The sequence below is a fragment of the Pristiophorus japonicus genome, chromosome 2 (assembly GCF_044704955.1).
Source record: "Pristiophorus japonicus isolate sPriJap1 chromosome 2, sPriJap1.hap1, whole genome shotgun sequence".
Lineage (NCBI taxonomy): Eukaryota > Metazoa > Chordata > Chondrichthyes > Pristiophoridae > Pristiophorus > Pristiophorus japonicus.
The window spans coordinates 145,900,292-145,923,515 of record NC_091978.1 but is presented as its reverse complement, the minus strand read 5'-3'; the positions used below and the strand labels follow the sequence as shown (position 1 = coordinate 145,923,515).

General features: G+C 44.2%; 1 protein-coding gene across 2 annotated transcripts in view; it reads right to left on the bottom strand.

The window, feature by feature from the left end:
• The window catches only part of LOC139232499 (zeta-sarcoglycan), an 817,822-nt gene extending 795,186 nt beyond the window's left edge, over window positions 1-22,636 (bottom strand). For both annotated transcript variants that reach the window (XM_070862812.1, XM_070862822.1), the window contains exon 1: window positions 22,442-22,636. In XM_070862812.1, the coding sequence (XP_070718913.1) occupies window positions 22,442-22,636 (195 nt within the window). The remainder of the gene's footprint in view (window positions 1-22,441) is intronic.
• Window positions 22,637-23,224: the final 588 nt, after the last annotated feature.

Here is a 23,224-nt window from a genome sequence, read left to right as displayed (position 1 = left end):
AAAAAACATATGTTAGCATGCATTACAGAATGTGATGCACTTGACATTATAACTTAACAATATTTTGCTTCAAGTCTAAGAGTATAGTGCTATATCATATCCCAAAAGGCAATGCTTGACTATTGTGCTAGTGAATATTATTTGCTTCTCTGTGATTTAGTTAACTGTCCTATTATCCATCTGAAAACACCCTTCCTTACCTTTTACTGAACTAGGGAAGTCATTAAACTTCTTGAGACGTTTCAAGCCCTAGGAGTTATGGAGGTCCCGCTCACAACCACAGCACCACCACTTGCTTTAATTCTCTCATCCTTTTCTTACCAACATTATTTAAATAAACTTACTCTGGGATTTTGGATGGAGTATACCTCCTCTGATTTCAGCAGGCGTAAGTCCCACCCGGGTGCATTGCATCGGGATCCAGGAATTTCCAAGTCACTGACTCTGGAGAGATCTTTTAAAAACGTCTTTCTAAATTCCATCAGTGGAGATGTCCACCCTGTCCCCACTTCTACACCTCAGCTGCCTCCTCCTTCTCTTGCAACAAAATAATCTCAAGAAACATCACAGGTAAATAATTTGGGTAAAATCTATGATAAAATAATTTCCATTTGAAAGAAAGGCTTAGATTTCTGCTTTCATATCATGTATTTTCTTTAAAAATGTGTTTCTTCCTATGTTTCTAAGTTCCTGCTTTCAAAGAGGATTTCCATTCAAAAATGTGGGTCCCCTGGGATTTACCCTGCATCTATTTTCTATGTTTCTATGTTTCTATCTATCATGTTTCACTGCATCATATTTAGCTGCCATTTTCCATTTTCTATAATCTAATTTTTACCTTTGTGGTTTAATTTTTATTTGAAATTGAGATCACAAAATGCAGAATATCCAACTCCAACAGCTATCGAAAAGAACCATATATAATCATGGTTCTTTGGAGAAAGTGCTCCATGGCTCTCAGCAGACAGCCTACACTGGTTATATTGGGCCATAATTTGCGGCCCTTACGGGTGTGTACGAGGTTTAGACATGCACTGTGCATACGCTAAAACCCAGAACGTGATCTGTCAAGAATTTTCTTGATAGGTCCACCACATCCCTGGGAAAAGGGCATTCGTGGATGGAGGGGTAAGACCCACTTTTACCAGCGTAAGAGTTTTAAAAAACAGAAAAATAAAATTTTTGCAATAATTTATACATTTAAAAACCTGTTAAATAAGGTAGGTTTATTTTTAGCCCCTTTAAGACATGTACATTTATACTCTTCCTGTGGATACCCGGAAAGCCCCAAGAATGCAAATTTCCTTACCTCCTGGACCACCAGGTAGGTGGGCATTTTATTTGCGGGTCGGAGGTATATCCCCACGAGTAGCCTCCGAACCCAAATTCAGCATCATTATATTCTCATATTTGTTTGCTTATATGCGGCATGCAAGTATTGGAAGTACATAGACATTCTGTAATCTACAATTTTACTTAAATATATTCCAGACTGGTGACAACTGTTAACAAATAACAGAAAACTCTTCTCTTATTTATGCATTGCAGAATCAATTAAATTTTAACTTTCAAGAGCTGATTATAATGCAAGTGGCGGTGGTATTCATTAAGCTTTCTTTATTGCAGTTTCTGTTTATTCAGTAGGATAAAGATCAATGCAGCTTTTGTTTTCTGTGTTGAATTTTGATAGCTTAAACAGAATTATAGGAAAATAGGAACATAGGAACAGGAATCGGACATTCTCAAGCATTTACTGCTATTCAGTTAGATCATGGCTGATCTATACCTCAACTTCATTTATTCACCTTTGCTCCATAATTCTTGATACCCTTACCTAGAAAAAAATCTGTCGATCTCAGATTTGAAAATTTCAATTGACGCAAAATCTCTAGCCTTTTGGGGGAGTGAGTTTCAGATTTACTTTGTGTGAAAAAGTGCTTCCTGATTTCACTCCTAATAGGCCTAGCTATAATTTTAATTTTGGCCCCAAAATTGCGGTCGACGGCACAGCTCCAGAGTACGCCACCGAGCTGCGAAAAGAATACACACCTATCTGATGGGGGCCCTCCTTCGTAAACTTGCTCTCTCACGCTGTGTACTGGAGGGCAGCATAATGGCCCATGGATCTCAAGGGCACAGCCTGTGTGGAAGCGTACCTGAGATCATGCGGGCCTGGTCCTCCAATCAGGAAACAAAATTCGATTTTAGATCATTTCAGAAGGGAATCCTGTAATCAGACTTAATGGAATCCCATGATCAGATTTAATTACAATTTACAGGATTGGAACTTAATTCCTAAATAGCTTCTCTCTCACTCAGCATGACGACCCAGTGGTGCAATACGCTGCCAGTCATCTGCAACTGTTTCTGTTTGCCACTACATGCTAACCCATATCCGTCCCCCTGTTTCCTTGGTCCATCAGATGTCTTGGACTTTGTATGTGCAAAGATGGAGGGGGAGAAAATCCGCACTCATCTTTTTAAACACCGCACAGAAATTGGCAGCCTGCATGGAACAGATGGTGAGTTAGAATGGTCTACATTGGGTATTTCACAGAGCACAGGTGAGCAAGAGCAGGTGCAGGTTGAAAGCATAGCCCAGGAGACAGTTCAGCAGAGGGCTAGCTTGCATTCTAGTTCTGCTGAAGAGTACATAAATGCAGACCTTAGGGGCCTCGCCTCTGAATGAAATATGCTTTCTCTGCACCAGTGCATTGGATTGTGTGCGAGGTAGCTGTTGCTACTTGTCAGAGAAAGTGGAGGAGCCCACTACCACCTCATGTTTGGCTTTGGTACATGCTATTGACACACTGCAGCTCAACAGTAGGGTCAATCTTGCAATGGGAATGGAATGTTTGTCATCTCTCAGGATGACAGCACATTTGGACCCTAGTAACCCCGGTACCAGAAAGCTAGCTGGTCCAGACTGCCTCAGCAGTCACTGAACTGCTGTAGTCTGTAACTGGGCCTTCTCAGGTCTCAGCTCCTGGAAGTCAATGACCATGAGCATCTCAAGAGTGCTTGACTGAGCTACAGCGGCCTTCCACTTCCCAAGCTGCAGCCAATGGAGGAGCAGTCTTCAGAGCACTAGAGTAGATGAAAGAGTACTTAAAACAGGCATTATAGGCACAAACCAGTGTTAGGCATGCATGGAAGCTGTAAAATTATTTTAAAAATTGTGTGCTGAAAGTGTCCCTGTATTATCTGCTGACCTTGCTATGTTAGTTGAAATTAATACTACTGCTGGTTTTTGCTGATATAGTTTATCTGAGGGTGAAAACATTGTGAGAATGTTGGAAATGACTGCTAATGCATGTGGACAAGGAATTGTTCAGCTGAAGCACTCTTCAATCAATGAGCTGCTGCTGTAGAGCTCTAGCCGCCATCAAGTGTTGGTGTTCTTTTCCCTTCCTCGCCATCCTCTATATCATCAGTGTTTTTTTCCTCATCAAAGAGAGGGTATGAGAATAGAATGGCAGCCAACATAAGAGGTAATCCCAAAGTCTTCTGTAGGCATATAAATAGTTAACGGGTAGTAAGAGGTGGGGTGGGGCCGAGTAAACACCAAAAAGGAGACCTACACATGGAGGCAGAAGGTATGACTAAGGTACTAAATGAGTACTTTGCACCTGTCTTCACCAAGGAAGAGGATGCTGCCATAGACATAGTGAAGGAGGAGGTTGTGGTGACATATGATAGGATGAAAATTGATAAAGAGGTATTAGAAAGGCTGGCTGTACTTAAAGTAGATAAATCACCAGGAGTGGATTGAGGGCAGAAATCGCAGGGGTACTGGCCATAATATTCCAATCCTCTTCAGATACGGGGGTGGTGCCCGAGGACTGGAGAATTGCAAATGCTACACCTTTATAAAACACTGATTCATCTTCAACTGGAGTATTGTGTCCAATTCCAGGCATTACACTTTAGGAAGGATGTAAAGGCCTTAGAGAGGGTGCAGGAAAGATTTACGAGAATGATTCCAGGGACTTCAGTTATGTGGATAGACTGGAGAAGCTGGGGTTGTTCTCCTTAGAGCAGAGAAGATTGAGAGGAGATTTGATAGAGGTGTTCAAAATCATGAGGGGTCTGGACAGAGTAGATAGAGATAAATCGTTCCTATTGGCAGAAATGTCGAGAACCAGAGGACACAGATTTAAGGTGATTGGCAAAAGAACCAAAGGCAACGTAAGAAAAAACTTTTTTACACAGCGAGTGGCTAGGATCCTGCTTGAATGCACTGCCTGAAAAGATGGTGGCGGCAGACTCAATCACTGCTTCCAAAAGGGAGTTGGATAAAAACCTGAAAGAAAAAAATTTGCAGGGCTACGGGGAAAGGGCGGGAGAGTGGGACTAGCTGAAGCGCTCTTGTAGAGAGCTGGCACATGCTCAATGGGCCAAATGGCCGTCTTTCATGCTGTAACCATTCTATGATTCTATGACTCTATCATGTCCAATGGTGTCCCCATTCAGAGCAAAGTTATACAACATACAACAAACCACCGTCACATGTAACATTGTTTGTGGGCTGCATTGCAGAAAGACACCAGACTTGTCCAGTCAGTGGAATGGTTGTTTGAGGACTCCAATGGTCGGCTCAAAGAAGACTCATGTCAATCCATGGAGAGCAGTTTAGCTGCTGAGCATGGGTTCCTGAGAGGAATCATGAGCTGAGTGTGCAAGGAATAAGTCTTGTCTGCATGCAGCCAGCCTCTACTTATTGTACAAAGGTAAAGAGTGGCAGAATGGAGAAATGGCTTAGATTTCAAATTGAAGATGAAAATATCATAGCAGCTGCCAGGAAAGTGAGCACAGACTTGCATAATGCCTTTCTGGTGATCACACAGCAATTATGCATTAATCGAGTGGAAGCCCAAGCAATTCATGAAGGAAGTGAGGTTGTCTGAAAAACCTGGGTGCAATCAATGACACCCTGGCCTTGGGGCAACCTGCAATCTGTCCTATCCTGCTATCTCCAGATATTCATGGGGAAAGTGAAGAAAGCGTTTGCTCTAGCAAACATGGCATCAGTCACCTGCTTAATGACCTGGAGACTGACCAATGTTACTGATATTCTCGAAGTAGCTGGAGGCAAAGAAATTCAGGGCTGCAGTAAAGTTGACTGCAATAGGCAATGTGCTCACTATCACAGAATGTTGTTGATCTTATTGCAGCAGGTGGCACAACTCTAACAGCCTCTCTAAACAAGCAAAGCATCTTTACACATTGTTCCTTTGAGAACTGCAAGTATGTTGATCTGAGCCAATACACTGTTGGGAAGGTAAGAATTTGAGTGAGCTCCTTCCATTTACTATCCTTGCCGCTGCAGTTCTGTTTTCTCCATCTGCCTGCTGTACCCACTCCTCCGCCTGCTTGCCAGAGTGGTATTATCAGAAGGACTTCCATGAAAAAAGTACATTGCCAAAAGCTGAAGGCTTGTGGGAAAAGAATAAAATCATCTGTAAACAGGCTGAAGAAAAGACCTCAGGGCATGGGCATTCCACACTACATAGAAACATAGAAAATAGGTGCAGGAGTAGGCCATTCGGCCCTTCAAGCCTGCATTGCCATTCAATGAGTTCATGGCTGAACATGCAACTTCAGTACCCCATTCCTGCTTTCTCGCCATATCCCTTGATCCCCCGAGTAGTAAGGATGACATCTAACTCCTTTTTGAATATATTTAGTGAATTGGCCTCAACAACTTTCTGTGGTAGAGAATTCCACAGGTTCTCCACTCTCTGGGTGAAGAAGTTTCTCCTCATCTCGGTCCTAAATGGCTTACCCCTTATCCTTAGACTGTGATCCCTGGTTCTGGACTTCCCCAACATTGGGAACATTCTTCCTACATCTAACCTGTCTAAACCCGTCAGAATTTTAAACATTTCTATGAGATCCCCTCTCATTCTTCTGAACTCCAGTGAATACAAGCCCAGTTGATCCAGTCTTTCTTGATAGTTCAGTCCCGCCATCCCGGGAATCAGTCTGGTGAACCTTCGCTGCACTCCCTCAATAGCAAGTTAGGAGACCAAACTGTACACAATACTCCAGGTGTGGCCTCACCAAGGCCCTGTACAACTGTAGTAACACCTCCCTGCCCCTGTACTCAAATCCCCTCGCTATGAAGGCCAACATGCCATTTGCTTTCTTAACCACCTGCTGTACCTGCATGCCAACCTTCAATGACTGATGTACCATGACACCAAGGTTTCGTTGCACCTCCCCTTTTTCTAATCTGTCACCATTCAGATAATAGTCTGTCTCTCTGTTTTTACCACCAAAGTGGATAACCTCACATTTATCCACATTATACTTCATCTGCCACGCATTTGCCCACTCACCTAACCTATCCAAGTCACTCTGCAGCCTCATAGCATCCTCCTCGCAGCTCACACTGTCACCCAACTTAGTGTCATCCGCAAATTTGGAGATACTACATTTAATCCCCTCGTCTAAATCATTAATGTACAATGTAAACAGCTGGGGCCCCAGCAGAGAACCTTGCGGTACACCACTAGTCACTGCCTGCCATTCTGTAAAGTATTCATTTACTCCTACTCTTTGCTTCCTGTCTGCCAATCAGTTCTCAATCCACGTCAACACACTACCCCCAATCCCATGTGTTTTAACTTTGCACATTAATCTCTTGTGTGGGACCTTGTCGAAAGCCTTCTGAAAGTCTAAATACACCACATCAACTGGTTCTCCCTTGTCCACTCTACTGGAAACATCCTCAAAATACTTGCACTGCTCTTCCTGTTGGTCTTCCATTCCCTCTCTGGCTGTGGACCCTTTACCTGCGGTAAGACCAACTCACTAAACGTGCTATTCACGTCATTCTCAGCTACAAACAGTTTGAATTCAAGCAGGAAAAAGGCATGTTTCATGACATCAGAATTGGCCAATCAGCAAAATGAATAAGTTAGCTCTGGCCAAAAAGAAACTGGACACCAGGCTACCATGAGAGGCCAGCATGCTATGAGGTATCAAAAGCAAGGACAAAGGAGTGTTCTTTCTCTGGAGCTGAAGAAATGAAACAAAGGGAGGTGTTTTTGAGCCGGCCAGGCAAACGTTTCGAACCAATGATCCTCTCGGGCTTATCGCTCACGAGAGATTATCCATCAGCCAGTCAACGGAAGTGCATATTTATTGCGAGAGGAAATGTATACGTAAACCGGTTAACTTAAGAGTATACTAAATTCAGGGGAAGGCCATTGTATTGGAAAATTATGAGCTAGTTTGGAGCATACTTATTGCAGGGGCAGGCCATTTTATTGGACAAATCATGTCCATTGTATTGGGGAGAATTAAAATCTTTCTTGCATCTCAGTGTTTTTATAATTCTTGGCATCTGAAACCTGTTGGAAAAAGTTCAGAACATTCCACAACTATTACAATCAGTTTGAAATGGTCTAAGCAGGTAAAAAATACTATGGGCTAGATTTTCCATTATTTTTGGATGCATACGCCCATTAACGTCCATTTTAACACTGAAATGGGGTGTAACACCCATGTATCACCCATTTAGGCACAAAATGGAAACTGATGCCCATTTCTCAGTCACCTATAGATGAGCATTACTTTCGGCATGTGCGTAATGCCGAGAAAAAATAATAGCGCCCGCCCACGTTTCTTGGGTGGAATCATTAGAATGGGTGACCCCAACACCCATATTATCGCCCAGTGTCACTTTCGGCACGTAATTAACGCCGAGATTTAATAATATTGACCAGCCACTGTTTTTTGCCGTAAAGATCGCATTTGCCGAAACTAACGCCCAGTATATCGCCCATCCTTACTTTCAGCCTCGCACACATCTCGCCGACAATATCGCTCACCAAAAAAAACGCTGTGAAAAAGTTGAACTGACCGGAACTACTCACAGCGGTATGGACGCCATGTTTTAAATCGCAAGTTGCATCATTTAAAAGGTTGCTCTGTTTCAACCTCTGGGGAGTTCGGATGTACTCTGGAGGTGTTTTGAGGTGATGTGAACATATGAACAAACATCTTATCATACGGTGGACGATTGGGATTTACCGGTGTCTTAGTGGGGACATTCATTCTTTGTGAACAATCGGTGTAAAACAGATAGCTATTGGAATGGGGCCTGTCATTTCTCACCTTCTCTTGATGACCATGCACATGCTGCAGACTAGAGATGGCAGAATGTACATTCGATAGCATCATGTACCCAATGTAAGATGTGTCAGACTGATGAGGAGGACCAGATGTTACACGCCCCACAATTACAGGGAGAAGCGGTCTTACCTTATCTTGTGCAACACCACCTGCCTTCGGAGACTGCGCTTCCCTAAAGAGGTTATCAGTGAGATATACCAGCTCATTAGGGGAGATCTGCAGCCTGCCAGCACCATCAGGACTGCACTCTCCGTCGAGGTCAAGGTAACCGCGGCACTTTCGTTCTACATGTCAGGTTCCTTTCAGGCCTCAGCTGCCGACATTTGCGGTATATCTCAGTATGCCACACATTGCTGCATTCGACAGGTCACTGGAGCCCTGTACGCATGCAGGATGGACTTTATCAGCTTCACTATGACCAGGGAGGCTCAGACTGAGAGGGCTTTAGGATTCTACCAAATTGCTAACTTCCCCAAGGTACAGGGAGCAATAGACTGTACGCACATCACGATGCAGGCACCTTTTTAGGATGTAAAGGTTTTCAGGAACCGCAAGGGATTCCACTCCCTGAATGTGCAACTCGTTCTCGACCACCAGCAAATTATTATGGCAGTGAATGCTAAATTTCCAGGTAGCATCCATGATTCTCACATCCTGCGTGAGAACAATATATCTGATATGTTTACCAATCAGCCACAAGGTCAATGCTGGATGCTTGGTGATAAAGGATATGGCCTCGGCACCTGGCTGATGACCCCCCTGCATGACACCCACACAATCGGGCCAGACAATTAGGCTGATGCTGAAGCCATGCCCCCACCCCCCTCTATACCACAGGAAAGGGCCCGTGGTGGCATCATAGCTACAAGACTCTTACGTCAGGAGCTCATAAATGAACACTTTGCTTGAAAGAACGTTGGTGGTATTTACAAAGCTGCAACACTGCTGGGTGTGCAGGTCATACATCAATGGTGTGCATCACCTTGGTGACAGTTAAAGTTTAAGTTGATTCAAGTTAAGTGTAATTATACCTTTTCATGTTAAGGAAACACAAGTGTATAACGATTCAGCTATCTGAGACAATGCGCACCAAGGTTATGTTAAATAAAAAATATTTAAACCGACCATTTGTCTGAAATCATAAGTATATCTGTAAAAAAACTCTCCACCCCACCCCCGCTTTAGCCCACAACAAATTTATCAGATTTGCATCATTGCAATGGTCCCCATTTCCCGCAAAACAGAACACAAATGCAAACCAACAAGGTAGCCCCCTCACCCCTTGCCCCGACCCTCTCACCAAAATAGCAGCAGCAACCTAAAAATATGCCCCAGACAACACCTGCAGCCATGCACCTCACTTTCCTTCCCCACCCCCCCCCGCCACCGCTTCTCCTCCCCAACTCTACCCCTTCCCCTTCCCCTCCTGAATCCAAGCCGCCTGGCCAAGGAGCTCCTCAGGCAATGCTTCATTGCAGGGGGATGACGGCAGAGCCGCTGCTTGGACGGATACGGGAAAGGAAGGTCCCGAGGAATGTGCTCTGAGCCAGAAGCAAGATGTTGCTCCTGGCTCTCATGTGTCATTGGCAATGGTGGTGCGGCACCTTGGGGTGCAGTGCCGCACTCCGGGACCACTGGGAACCCTCTGCCACCAGTGTTCCTGGCTAACAGCTCCAGGGCCTCCTCCACCCCGTCCATGTTATCTATTATTTGTTGGACAAAAACTCGGTGCCAATTACGTTCTTGGTGCTTAGTAGGTTTTTTGCTGCTGGTGAATCTTCCTCGTGCCTCCCACAACAGCCAAACAAGCACACACCACACCCACACATGCTTTCAGTTCCTCTCTGCTCTGTCTCCTCTTCTGCGCCTGTAATGATGACCCCTGACCTCCCCAATCGTGGGAAACGAGCGTTGCCATGCCGTTGCTAAGGATGGTGACACTTTATGGCAGAAGGTCAGAGAGATTTCACACTAACGCCCATTTCAGATTGCTCGCAGTAACGCCCAATTTTTAAAATGGTGACTTGGGGGCTTTGAAAATGGGCGACAAGCCGGCGATCTGAAACCCTATTTTTACCGCCCACGCTGGAAATAACGCCCATTTTTTGGGTGATCTGCACAAAAGTGCAAAATCTAGCCCAATGTAATAGAAGCAAGATGTCTCCTAAATCTATCCACTATACCTGAGAGTAGCCGAAGATCACTTTAAACATTGCTAGAAATGGCCACCTCCTGACTTGTACTGAGCTTAATCTGTGGATGGGATCAGGACTTACGGTAGCAATGTGGGGAAAACAAGAATAGCTTTGGGAACCTTGACATCATTTGACCCCAATTTACATATTTTCTTTAGGCCCCGCCTATTTCTGGTGGGTGCTCTGGCCACCAAGAGCATTGGTCTACCAGAAAACAAGAATGGTTGGACAATCATAGGTAAGTCACAGATTGTGTTTAACATGTAATTTTGGTCCCAATACCAGCCTGATTTTTCTTGTAAGAGGATCATATTGAATGGTGGTACAGGTTCAAAGGGCCGAATGGCCTACTCCTGCACCTATTTTCTATGTTTCTATGAAACACAAATTGCCCCCATTGAATCTAGGATAAGTTAATTGTCTTAATTCAAAATGATAGATGAGCAGTAACCTTTCGCAACCTTCTATTTTTCTTTCAAACTGGTCCACCTAGCTTTAATACAATAATCCCCATCTTCCGGCTGCTGTAGCAATTTTAATCCTTTGAGAGTCGGATTTAACTTGAAGGTGGTACAGGCTTCACGCCAGGATCCTTTCTGTGGACAAGTGGTCAACAACCTCAGAACCTAACACTGAGTTTCAAAAGAAATTGAGCAATTTAATTCTGATGCTTGCTTATTGCTGATCAGAAGCTTTTTTTACTTGTCGAGCCAAAGTTATTTGTTGATTAGCACAAATATCTTGCTGAATATATACAAACATTTCAGCATGGCTAGCTTAATTTAAACACACTTTTTGCCCTACGCATGCATAATGCCTTTGGAGTGGAATGCTACAGATTTATGCTAGATGTACGATTTTTTAATTATTTATATTGTGGAGTTTTGCTGCATTACCCTGTGGGTAGGACTGCATCCATATTATGCCAAGTTCCATGTAGTCTGTGGAAGGAACAATTTTGGTGGCTGAATAGTCTTATCTTATTTAACATTTCTCATGCTGTTATTATACAAGAATACTGGATGTACTCCATTTAGTTACAAGGAGATGCAGTACTTTCAATTCACAAATAAAAACTGACCAACCCATGCTAATATTTTGATAGAAAAGTTAAAACTAACAGTTAAGTTTACACAAATGTCTGTGTTTGTTGGAACATTCTGAAAGGAGCTCTGTTTTAGATTTATTAATGTCAGTGAGAAAAAGGTTTTTGGATTTTCTCAGCAGCAGAGGAAGAATTTTTGTTACGCACATTTGACATTCTTCATATAAATACTATGGGTGACATTTTTTCACTGATGGTAACAGGAAGCAATATTAATTCTACCAGTACTGAGAATGTTCATGTGTCATTATCAGTATAAATGGACTACTGCAAGTCTTCCTTACGCTCTCTCTAATGGGAGTGAGAGCACATTATCTCAGGCTCAAGAAAGAGGATGCAAGTGTCCTTGTGCAAGTAGGTTGTTTTACTACAATAGTTGCGCTGCCCTGTGTGGAGAAAAGACCAGTTAGATATAAGTCGTATTCACAGTAGTCCCCTTCATTGCTCCAGGCACACCTACCTTGTTGAGACACAATTCTAGGCATGCTGCCCAGGAAAATGAAAAGAAATACACCGACTAACTTCAAAGCTGGGATAAGCAAATTCTTTTGGGCAGACTGTGGGGTTTTTTATTTGTCACCAGCAAAAGGCAAATTTAATTGAATACAATTGGATAGTGGGTAGAGCTTATATCAAAGAAAAACATCTTTCAATAAAAATGGCCATGTACAAAGAAAAATGGTGAACAAGCAATCACCTTATGAAGGGGCACAACAAAATGTTAACATACCTTTCACTTTCAGATACTGATTGCCTTGTTGCTCATTTCCAGTATTTTCTGTTATTATTACATTGATTTGTGAATGTACAATCACTGTCAATTAAAAACCCTCTGGGGGTCTAAAACTCCTTAGCGCCCTGAACCGGGGGCTATCTCGGTGCCATGCGACCCACAGGTAAGTCTGGGGGATGGGGGGCAGGAAGCAGTATGAGAGAGACTGACAGTGGGCCACAGTATTTTTATGGAGACAGGTGGAACACTCCTGCTCCTTCTTATGACACAAAAATCGAAATTTTGAAAGATTTGGGGCTTTTTGTAAGTGGCCTCAAGCACTCCCTTTAAAGACTGCTTATTAGAAAGAAAGAAGGAAAGCTACAACAACAATGTGTATTTATATAGTGCCTTTAATGTACTGAACTGCTCCAAGGTGCTTCACGGGAGTATTTGGAGACAAACCATTTGACACCGGGCCACATAAGGAGAAATTAGGGAAGGCAACCAAACGCTTGGTCAAAGAGGTAGGTTTTAAGGAGCATCTTGAAGGAGGAAAGAGAGATAGAGATGCGGAGAAGTTCAGGCAGGGAGTTCCAGAGCTTAAGGCCGTGGCAACAGAAGGCATGGCCACCAATGGTTGAGCGATTATAATCAGGGATGCTCAAGAGGGCAGAATAAGAGGAGCGCAGACATCTCGGGGAGTTGTGGGGCTGAAGGAGATTACAGAGATAGGGAGGGGCGAGGCAACAGAGGGATTTGAAAACGAGGTGGAGAATTTTGAAGTCGAGGCATTGCTTAACCGGGAGCCAATATAGGGGTGATAGATGAGCAAGACTTGGTGCGAGTTAGGACATGGGCGGGCAAGTTTTTGATCACCTCTAGTTTACATCGGGTAGAATGTGGGAGGCCAGCCAGCAGTGCATTGGATTAGTCAAGTCGAGAGGTAACAAAGGCAGGGCTGAGGGTTTCAGCAGCGGATGAGCTGAGACAAGGGCAAAGTCAGGCGATGTTACAGAGGTGGAAATAGGAGGTCTTAGTTATGCTGTGAATATGAGGTCGAAAGTTAATTTCAGGGTCAAATATGACACCAACGTTGCAAACTGTGTGGTTCCGCCTCAGACAGAAGCTGAGGAGAGAGATGCAGTCAGTGGCTAGGGAATAGAGTTTGTGGCGGGGACAGAAAACAATGGCTTCAGTCTTCCCATGTTCAATTGGAGAAAATTTCTGCTTATCCAGAACTGGTTGTCAGACAAGCAGTCTGACAATTTAGAGGCCATGGAAGGGTCGACGGAAGTAAACATAGAAACATAGAAACATAGAAAATAGGTGCAGGAGTAGGCCATTCAGCTCTTCGAGCCTGCACCACCATTCAATAAAATCATGGCTGATCATTCACCTCAGTACCCTTCTCCTGCTTTCTCTCCATACCTCTTGATCCCTTTAGCTGTAAGGGCCATATCTAACTCGCTCTTAAATATATCCAACGAACTGGCATCAACAACTCTCTGCGGTAGAGAATTCCACAGGTTAACAACTCTCTGAGTGAAGAAGTTTCTCCTCATCTCAGTCCTAAATGGCTTACCCCTTATCTTTAGACTGTGTCCCCTGGTTCTGGACTTTCCAGCATTGGGAACATTCTTCCTGCATCTAACCTGTCCAGTCCCGTCAGAATTTTATATGTTTCTACGAGATACCCTCTTATCCTTCTAAACTCCAGTGTATAAAGGCCCAGTTGTTCCAATCTCTCCTCATATATCAGTCCAGCCATCCCGGGAATCAGTCTGGTGAACCTTTGCTGCACTCCCTCAATAGCAAGAACGTCCTTCCTCAGATTAGGAGACCAAAACTGAACACAATATTCCAGGTGAGGCCTTACCAAAGCCCTGTACAACTGCAGTAAGATCTCCCTGCTTCTATTCTCAAAACCCCTAGCTATGAAGGCCAACATACCATTTACCTTCTTCACCGCCTGCTGTACCTGCATGGCACCTTTCAATGACTGATGTACCATGACACCCAGGTCTCGTTGCACCTCCCCTTTTCCTAATCTGCCGCCATTCAGATAATATTCTGCCTTCGTGTTTTTGCCCCAAAGTGGATAACATCACATTTATCCACATTATACTGCATCTGCCATGCATTTGCCTTGGTGTCTGTTTTTCTTTGGGTGTGGTTGCTGGTATCTTGCCTGGGCTGTCTGTTTCGATTGGTGTGATTGTTGTTGACTCGCCTGGGCTGTCTATTGGGATTGCCCTTTCCTCAGGTTGTTCCCTCTGTCTGTCCACCAGGTGTGCTGCGAGTTCCACATTGTAGTCTGCCTCTGGTTCCACAGTGTTGTTGGTAAATCTGCTTTTGACTTGGTCTGCATGCCTCTGGCAGGTTTTGCCATTGTCCATTTGTACTACCAGTAGCCTGTTTCCTTCCTTGCCCGTTACTGTCCCTACAAGCCATTTGGGACCCCTGCCATAGTTTAGTACAAACACTTTGTCCCCTATCTCATTCCATCTCCCCCTCGAATTTCTGTCATGGTACTCAGTCAGCTTATGGCGCTTTGCCTCAACGATTTTCTGTATGTCTGGGAGGATTAATGAGAGCCTTGTTTTTAAAGTCCTTTTCATCAACAGTTGCATGGGGGGATCCCAGTCAGTGAGTGCGGACGAGATCTGTATGCCAGCAGCAGTCACGACAGGCGACCCTGCAGCATGGGACCTTGGATTTTAAGCATGCCTTGTTTAATGAATTGCACTGCTCTCTCCGCCTGGCCGTTGGAGGCCGGCTTGAACGGTGTCGTCTTGACGTGATTTATGCCGTTGTCAATTATAAAGTCTTGGAATTCTGTGCTGGTGAATCACGGGCCATTGTCACTGACCAATATGTCAGGAATTCCGTGCATTGCAAACATGGTTCCGAGGCTCTCCACAGTGGTGGAGGTTGTGCTCGAGTTTAAAATGGTGCATTCGATCCACTTTGAAAATGCATCTACAACTACGAGGAGCATTTTGCCCATGAATGGGCCCACATAGTCTACCTGCACCCGCGACCACGGTTTGGTAGGCCAGGGCCAGGGGCTCAGTGGAGCCTCCCTGGGGGCATTGCTGAGTTGGGTACAAATGGTGCACCTTCGGACGCAGAGTTCCAAGTCCGCGTCAATACCAGGCCACCAGATGTGGGATCTGGCTATGGCCTTCATGAGAATGATCCCCGGATGCTCGCGGTGGAGCTCCCGGACGCTCGCGGTGGAGCTCCCGGACAAATGCCTCTCTGCCTCGCAGAGGCATGACTACTCGGCTGCCCCACATCAGACAGTCTGCTTGTAGTGATAGCTCATGCATGCGCCTGTGAAAGGGTTTTAATTCCTCGGGGAGGGCATCGCGAGCCTCTGCCCAGTCACCGGTTATGACACATGTTTTTACTAAGGATAACGTGGGGTCGCTGGACGTCCAGGCTCTGATTTGGCGAGCCGTCATGGGCGAACCTGTGGACCCAAAGGCATTGATTGCCATGACTATCTCACAGTCCTGTTCGTCAGACCCTTCCGTGGTCGCCAGGGGTAGCCTGCTGAGCGCATCAGCACAGTTGTCTGTGCTCGGTCTGTGCCTTATGGTATAGTCGTAGGACACCAGCATGTGTGCCCACCGTTGAATTCGCGCCGAGGCGTTGGCATTTATTGCCTTGCTCTCGGATAGGAGGGACGTGAGAGGCTTGTGGCCAGTTTCTAATGCGAACTTGGCTCCGAAAAGGTTGGTGCATCTTTTTGACACCGTACAAGCACGCGAGTGCCTCCTTCTCTACCATTCCGTACCCGCGCTCCGTCCACGAAAGTGACCTGGAGGCATAAGCTATGGGTTGTAATTTGCCCGCACTATTGACATGTTGCAAAATGCACCCAACCCCATATGCTGACGCATCGCATGTGAGAACTAGCTTTTTACCTGGGTCAAAGAAAGTCAAAACACTGTTGGAACACAGAAGGTTGCGTGCCTTATTGAAGGCGCGTTCCTAGGCGTCCCCCCAAAACAATCGCATCCCTTCCTGAGTAGCACATGGAGAGGCTCCAGCAGCATGCTTAAGTTCTGCATAAAGTTCCCAAAGTAATTGAGTAGCCCGAGAAAGGCGCGCATTTCTGAGACATTCCAGGGCCTGGGTGCCAGGCGAATTGCTTCTGTTTTGGACTCTGTTGGGCGGATTCCATCAGCGGCAATCCTTCTGCCCAAAAATTCAACCTCGGGTGCAAGAAACAGGCACTTGGATTTCTTGACTTGTAGGCCTACCTGATCCAACCGCTTTAGTACTTCCTCCAAATTACGGAGATGGGAGTCGGTGTCCCTGCCCGTGATAAGTATGTCGTCTTGAAATACAACCGTCCCCAGGATGGACTTGAGCAGACTCTCCATGTTGCGCTGGAATATGGCAGCTGCCGATCTGATGCCGAATGGGCATGAAAAGGCCTCGATGTGTGTTGATGGTGGTGAGTAGCTTGGATTCCTCGGTCAATTCTTGCGTCATATATGCAGATGTGAGGTCTAATTTTGAGAAAAGTTTACCTCCAGCCAATGTGGCAAATAAGTCCTCCGCACTGGGCAGCGGGTATTGGTCCTGTAGGGAGACTCTGTTTATGGTAGATTTGTAGTCCCCACAGATTCATACGGATCCATCAGGCTTCATGACTGGGACGATTTAGCGACTTGCCCAGTCGCTAAATTCCACAGGTGATATAATGCCTTCCCGCAGAAACCTGTCTAGTTCGTGTTCAATCTTTTCCCTCATCACATAGGGTACAGCTCTGGCCTTGTGATGGACCGGTTTAGCATCCTGTGTGATGTAGATTTTGACTTTGGCCCCTTTGAAAGTGCCCACACCTGGCAGAAAGAGATGTTCAAATCACTTTATAACTGTTGAGCAGGAGGTCCGTTCCTCTAATGACATGGCATGGACATCATCCCATTTCCAGTTTCGTTTTGCCAGCCAACTTCTCCCCAGCAGTGCTGGGGGGTCTCCGGGGACAATCCACAGAGGAAGTCGGTTCACTGTCCCTTTGTGTGTGACAGAGAGCATGGCGCTGCCGAGGACTGGTACGATTTCTTTGGTATAGGTCCTTAGTTTGGTGTCAACCCTTGTGAGTTTTGGTCTGTCTCATTTATGCGGCCACAGTTGTTGAAATTGTTGAGCACCCATGAGAGATTGATTCGCTCGCGTATCCAGCTCCATGTTGACAGATATCCCGTTGAGTAGGACGCTCATCATTATAGGAGGCGTCCTGTTGTAGGAGCAGCGGCCATTGATCGTGTTGACCCGCTGTACATCGGTGTCCCGGGTACTGTCCCCACCATCTTCTGGTCCGCTTTCCGACCCATCCGATTCGTATACCAGCCGAGCTGCCGTTTTTTTGCACATGCGGGCCAAATGCCCTGTATATTCACAATTTCTGCAAACAGCCTGCTGAAGTCGACATCGCCTTGACGAGTGCCCACCCCCACACCTCCAGCACAGACCTGTTCCATTGTTCAAAGTGTTCTTAAAGAATGATCTGCATCTGGCTGATCTCTCTTGAGCTTCTCTCAGTTTGTAGTTGATTGCTCGCATTGTAGGTTGATGAGGTGTGAACGGCCGTTCCTGTGGCCCTTGATGGCTTCTGCCTGCTGTCAAAACCCTGTTCTCCCGGTTTGTCTGTGTGTGGAGGTAGCAGCTTGTTTAGTGCTGTGAACTTCTTCTTCCGATATTTCGTTAGTTGTCGTACCTGCATTGTAAATCAACCTCGTTTCTTCTTCCCCTACCAAGAATGTCTGTGCAACCAGTGCTACTGCCTCTAAGGTCAGATTCTTGGTCTCTATGAACTTTCTGAATATGCCTGCGTGGCCTATTCCTTCAATGAAAAAACCTCTCAGCATTTCTCTCCTCAGTTCTTCGGAGAACTCACATAAACTAGCCAACCTCCGAAGTTTCGCCACGAAGTCGGGTATGCTCTGGCCCACACAGCGTCTGTAGTTGTAGAACCTGTGTCTGGCCATGTGTAGGCTGCTCGCTGGCTTCAGGTGGTCTCTTACCAGTGTGCTCAATTTTTCAAACGACTTGCTTGCTGGTTTCTCGGGTGTCAACCGATCCTTCATTAAAGCGTCTGTTTTCGAGCCACAGCTGGTCAAGAGATGGGCTCTTCTCTTGTCTGTCTTATCGTCGCCTAACCAGTCTTTTGTTACAAAGCTTTGCTGGAGCCTTTCTATAAAGTCCTCCCAATTGTCTCCCGCATTGTATTTTTCATCTAATCCGTTGTTTGCCATTATGTGGATTCTGTAATCCCGTAACTCGTCGCCACTGTAAAAGTCCTGTCTCCTCAGTACAGATTCACATGAGGCATGTCGTGAAGTCAAGGTCACTCTGGACCTGCACCTTTATTTTTGGAATGCTGCACTTGCCTGAGACCTGTCCTTATATACCTGTCTCTTGCAAGTGCACCCCTGGTGGTAAGGTATGCTGGTGGTTACAGATCATATCTTATTACAGTCATGTATAGCATGTAAGGATACAGTTATATATAATAATGTAAGATACATGACATCACCCTTGGTGACTGGTGTTTGATTGGAGGCCAGAGGGGAATGTTTTTGAGGTACACTGATGTTGTGGCCAGAATCAGGCAAGCAGGCTCAGACCACAGCAAATGAGTGAGTCTCTGTTCAGGTGCTGGTCTTTGGGAATTCAATGCTGTTACAACAATAGCAGCTTTACTACATATTCATCATGGGAAATAAGGGGAAGTAAGTAATGTTTATAAAAGTGAAAATAAATGAAACAGAAGGAAGGTTGTGAGGTTGAAGGAAGGAAGGAAGGAAGAATAAACAAATAAAACACTTGCATCTTAAGCAAATATAGCAAATCCACTGTAGGAGGCAGATAAAAATGCACGATATAAATGAAAGTTGTTGCTGTATCAATTTATGGCATCATTATTCTATTGCCTCCCGGATATTCCACTGCATACAATAGAAACATGATATTGTTAATGATGTCACAATAAACTAGTTTGATGCCATACAAACTTTGTCATGACATCATGAAACTGCTTTAAATCGACATCACAATGACATCCATAGCAACCCAGAGGCTTTGATATAAAAGTAAATGCTGACAGAGAGAAGACACAAATTGTGCATTTGTTACTGTTAGCGGATACAAGGAGAAAGTTGTGATTTTAAAAAAATAACAAATTCATCAAAATCAGTGAAAATGATTAGGCACTGGATTGAAAAGTCTGTGTAAAAAAAAACCTATTAACCATATAAGAATGGGAGCAAATTTTCCTTTGCCTGGGCATACTCAACCATCTGGACACAGCACAATGGGAAATTCGAGCAGGAAAGAGCGCACACTTGAAAGCAAGCTTTCCCAATTTAAAATCTTAATTTAAAATGGACAATCAGGTTGCCTCAAGGAGCTTCTTTCCCAGTCACTTTTCCTGTACACCGAGTCTAGTTACAACAATGCTATCATTAGCGGTTTCTAATCCGAGCACGAAACAGTAATCATAACGCTAACCTGCAACCACTGAAACTTAACCTCCAGCCACAACCATAAACCAACTCCTAACCCTAATCTTACATCGCAACTCCAAACCTAACCCACTCATATCCCTAATCACTAACCCTACCTAACCACTAACCCTAACCAGAACCCTACACCCTAACAGTAGTGAGATAGAGTTGGGTGTCATTAGCGTACATGTGGAAACTGACAGTGTTTTCGGATGATGTTGGCAAGGGGCAACATGTAGATGAGAAATAGGAGGGGGCCAAGGATAGATCCTTGGGGGACACCAGAGTTAGCGATGCGGGGGTGGGAAGAAAAGCCGTTGCAGGCGATTCTCTGGCTACGATTAGATATATAAGATAATATGCATTTCTATCGCGCCTTTCATGACCTCAGGATGTCCCAAAGCACTTTACAGCCAATGAAGTACTTTTTGAAGTGTAGTCACTGTTGTAATGTAGGAAACGCAGCAGCCAATTTGTGCAGAACAAGCTCTCATAAACAGTAATGTGATAACGGCCAGATAATCTGTTTTGTAATGTTGATTGAGGGATAATTATTGGCCAGGACACCAGGGATAACTCCCCTGCACTTCTTCAAAATAGTGTTATGGAAACTTTTACATTCACCTGAGAGATCAGAAGGGGCATCGGTCTCATTCGAAAGACAGCACCTCCAACAGTGCCGCTCTCCCTCAGCACTGCACTGGATTGTCAGCCTAGATTTTTGTGCTCAAGACTGGAAAATATCATCCAAGCTCTGACTAGTGTAAACAAATTAATAAATCCAAGTTGGAAATGAGAGTGCAGCCAACTGACAGAGCCACCTTAAAAAGGCACCAATCAATTTAATAGTGGCCAGAATGTCCATACAGATCAGCCGTGGACCCCTGCCCTGCTAAATTGGTTATTGTTGGGCCTATTTTAAGTATAAAGCAGGAATAATTATGTGAAATTTAGTAAGTAAAATATGTTCGGCAGATAAACAATTTAGATTAAAAGGTTACTCATTTAACAAAGCTCCCCTGTTCTCAGGGTGCTCCCTTCTGTTGGTGCGTGCCTTTCAAGATATTTCTTCTTCTGACCTCTGCCACTGTTGGGACACTGACAGTGTCATTTATTTTAGATATTTAAATCTTTCCCTTCTGCATTTTTTCTTGAGGGCCCCATTTGCATTGTTGGATTATTTTAAATATCTCTTGTGCCCTTCACTCTACGATAGCCCAAATCTTGCTGGGAAAACAACGGCAAGGTCATGACACCCGCTGTTATTAATGCACAAGTGGGCAGCCTATCAACCTCTTCAGCCCAGAAAGGGAACAATTTAAACTGTTGAGTTTCATTCATGCATTTAGTAAATTCTTGCTAGAGATTTAAAAAACATTATTATAAAAAATGTTTCTTACTTTTCCTTTCTGTCTTCTTTATCTCTCTCTCTTAATCCAATCTTTCTTTCCCTTTTCTTTACTTCCCTTTCTGTACCTGATTTGACTTTGATTCATCCATTCTAATTCAAGCTCCTTCTTTGTGGTCCTCTATTTCTTTCTCAAACCTTAAATCTTAATTTTTAAGGAGATACACTGTTGGTCTCATTGTTCGCTAAGGTCCTTGATAGCCCATTGCCCTCACCATGCTGTTGTACTTCCAGCAACTTACAAGGCAGATTTCTCTGGAGCTGAAGGGCGCAGCTAATGTCTAACTAACAGTGCATGCTGCGAGATGCCCCGCTCCAGCAAGATTTGTGCCATTATTTTGTCCATCTGCAGCTGTCTATATTATATTTAGTTGCATACTTTTTTGATAAAAGCACACTTCTATTAAGGTTTTCTGCCTTTCACTTTCTCTGCTGAGTTTGACGATTCACTCAAGGTGCCATTTGAACTGTCATGTAACGCAAGGTGCCGCTTCAGTGATGTCACGTAACATTACATTGACACCGTCACCTACAGGTGTTATGTGTTTTGAATTTTAAGACCACCTATCAGCCCTGATTTTAACAGGGTGGGAATTGGGGGTGTGGAGCCCAAAAGAGGTGACTTTGGCATTTAAATTGGGTCTCCACACCTCTAGCGGGGCTTGTGCCATATTTCAGGAAAAATAAGATGGAGGGGGGACGTGAATTCATCGCTACTCGATCTGTCCAGTTCCCCCCCTGCGACCATAACCACCACTTGCACTGTTCGTACCAGTTAAAATAACCCCTATCACAGTTTAGCTAAAATGCAGATACAATCCTAGATTTTCCAATTGGTTCCATCTTAATGCCTGCAGTAATTACTATCAGCATCAAATGAATGTGATTGGAAAATCCAGGCTACTGTAGATGAGTGCTGCCATAAACCTGAGAGTTATGGTCAAGTATGAGTAGTCATTTACAATAAAACGAGAACCAAATCAAGTAATAGACTATTGATAGCTGTGTCTGCTGCTTTTAGATACACTTATGAAACGATTTGCTCCAGACAGTAGAGGTAAATTACAACACAATTACTACAGCAGCTCGCCCTTTTGTATACTAATGGTTTTGCCTGCCATTTAAAGCCAACTAATAAGTTTCGCACAAACTTTAATTTCCTCCTATGCAGCATGTTGAATTATTGGTAATCCACAAAAATGTATGGGTTGATGACAATCATCAATTGTCCTTAATATCTGATGAACTATACACACTCTTACAAGTATTTCACTAAAACTTCTACAACTTCAACATAAGGTGAACTGAAAATCAAACTACTTTGGCAGTCTTGACTCAATAGGTACTTACCACTGAGAATTTCATTACTTTCAATATCCATATTGTCAATGCAAGATTGACAATCATTGTCACCATTAGGAGGAGCACAAAAAAGTATAGACAACGCTTCCGCCACCCATAAATTCCTACTTGATAGACTTGTTGATTTCCAGGCCTCTGTAGGTTGTTATGTTGTGTTGCCAAGATATACTGTTCCCTTGTCATCTGAAAACAAAAACAATATTGTCACTCAGTATCAATTCCTCAGTTAATGACAGCAGCTTAACTTCAAATTATAGATATGTAATGATGGCAGGTCCAGGGTAACTTGCAGATGCGTTAATAATTTTAAATTTTAATTGGTTTTGAGTTAATAATTGAAGAAATTAGTACAGACAAACAAAAGCAAAATACTGCGAATGCTGGAAATCTGAAATAAAAACAGAAAATGCTGGAAATACTCATCAGATCAGGCAGCATCTGTGGCCAGAGAAACAAAGTTAGCGTTTCAGGTCAGTGACATTTCATCAGAACTGGAAATGTTGCAGATTTACGCAGAAGCAGGGAAAGGGGGAGGGGAGGAAACAACAAAAGGGAAGATCTGTGATAGGATGGAAGGCAGGAGAGATTAAATGACAAAAGGGATGATCGGGTAAGGCAAAATGGGATGGTGAAGGGCCGTGAAGAAACATGTACAGCCATACAAGCTCAAAGCAAGGAGAACCTCTATACGTATCTGAAATTTATTCCCTGGCAAACTATGATTTGGCATAATGTATACATACTTCAGGGTGAAGTAACTGTAGATGGGAA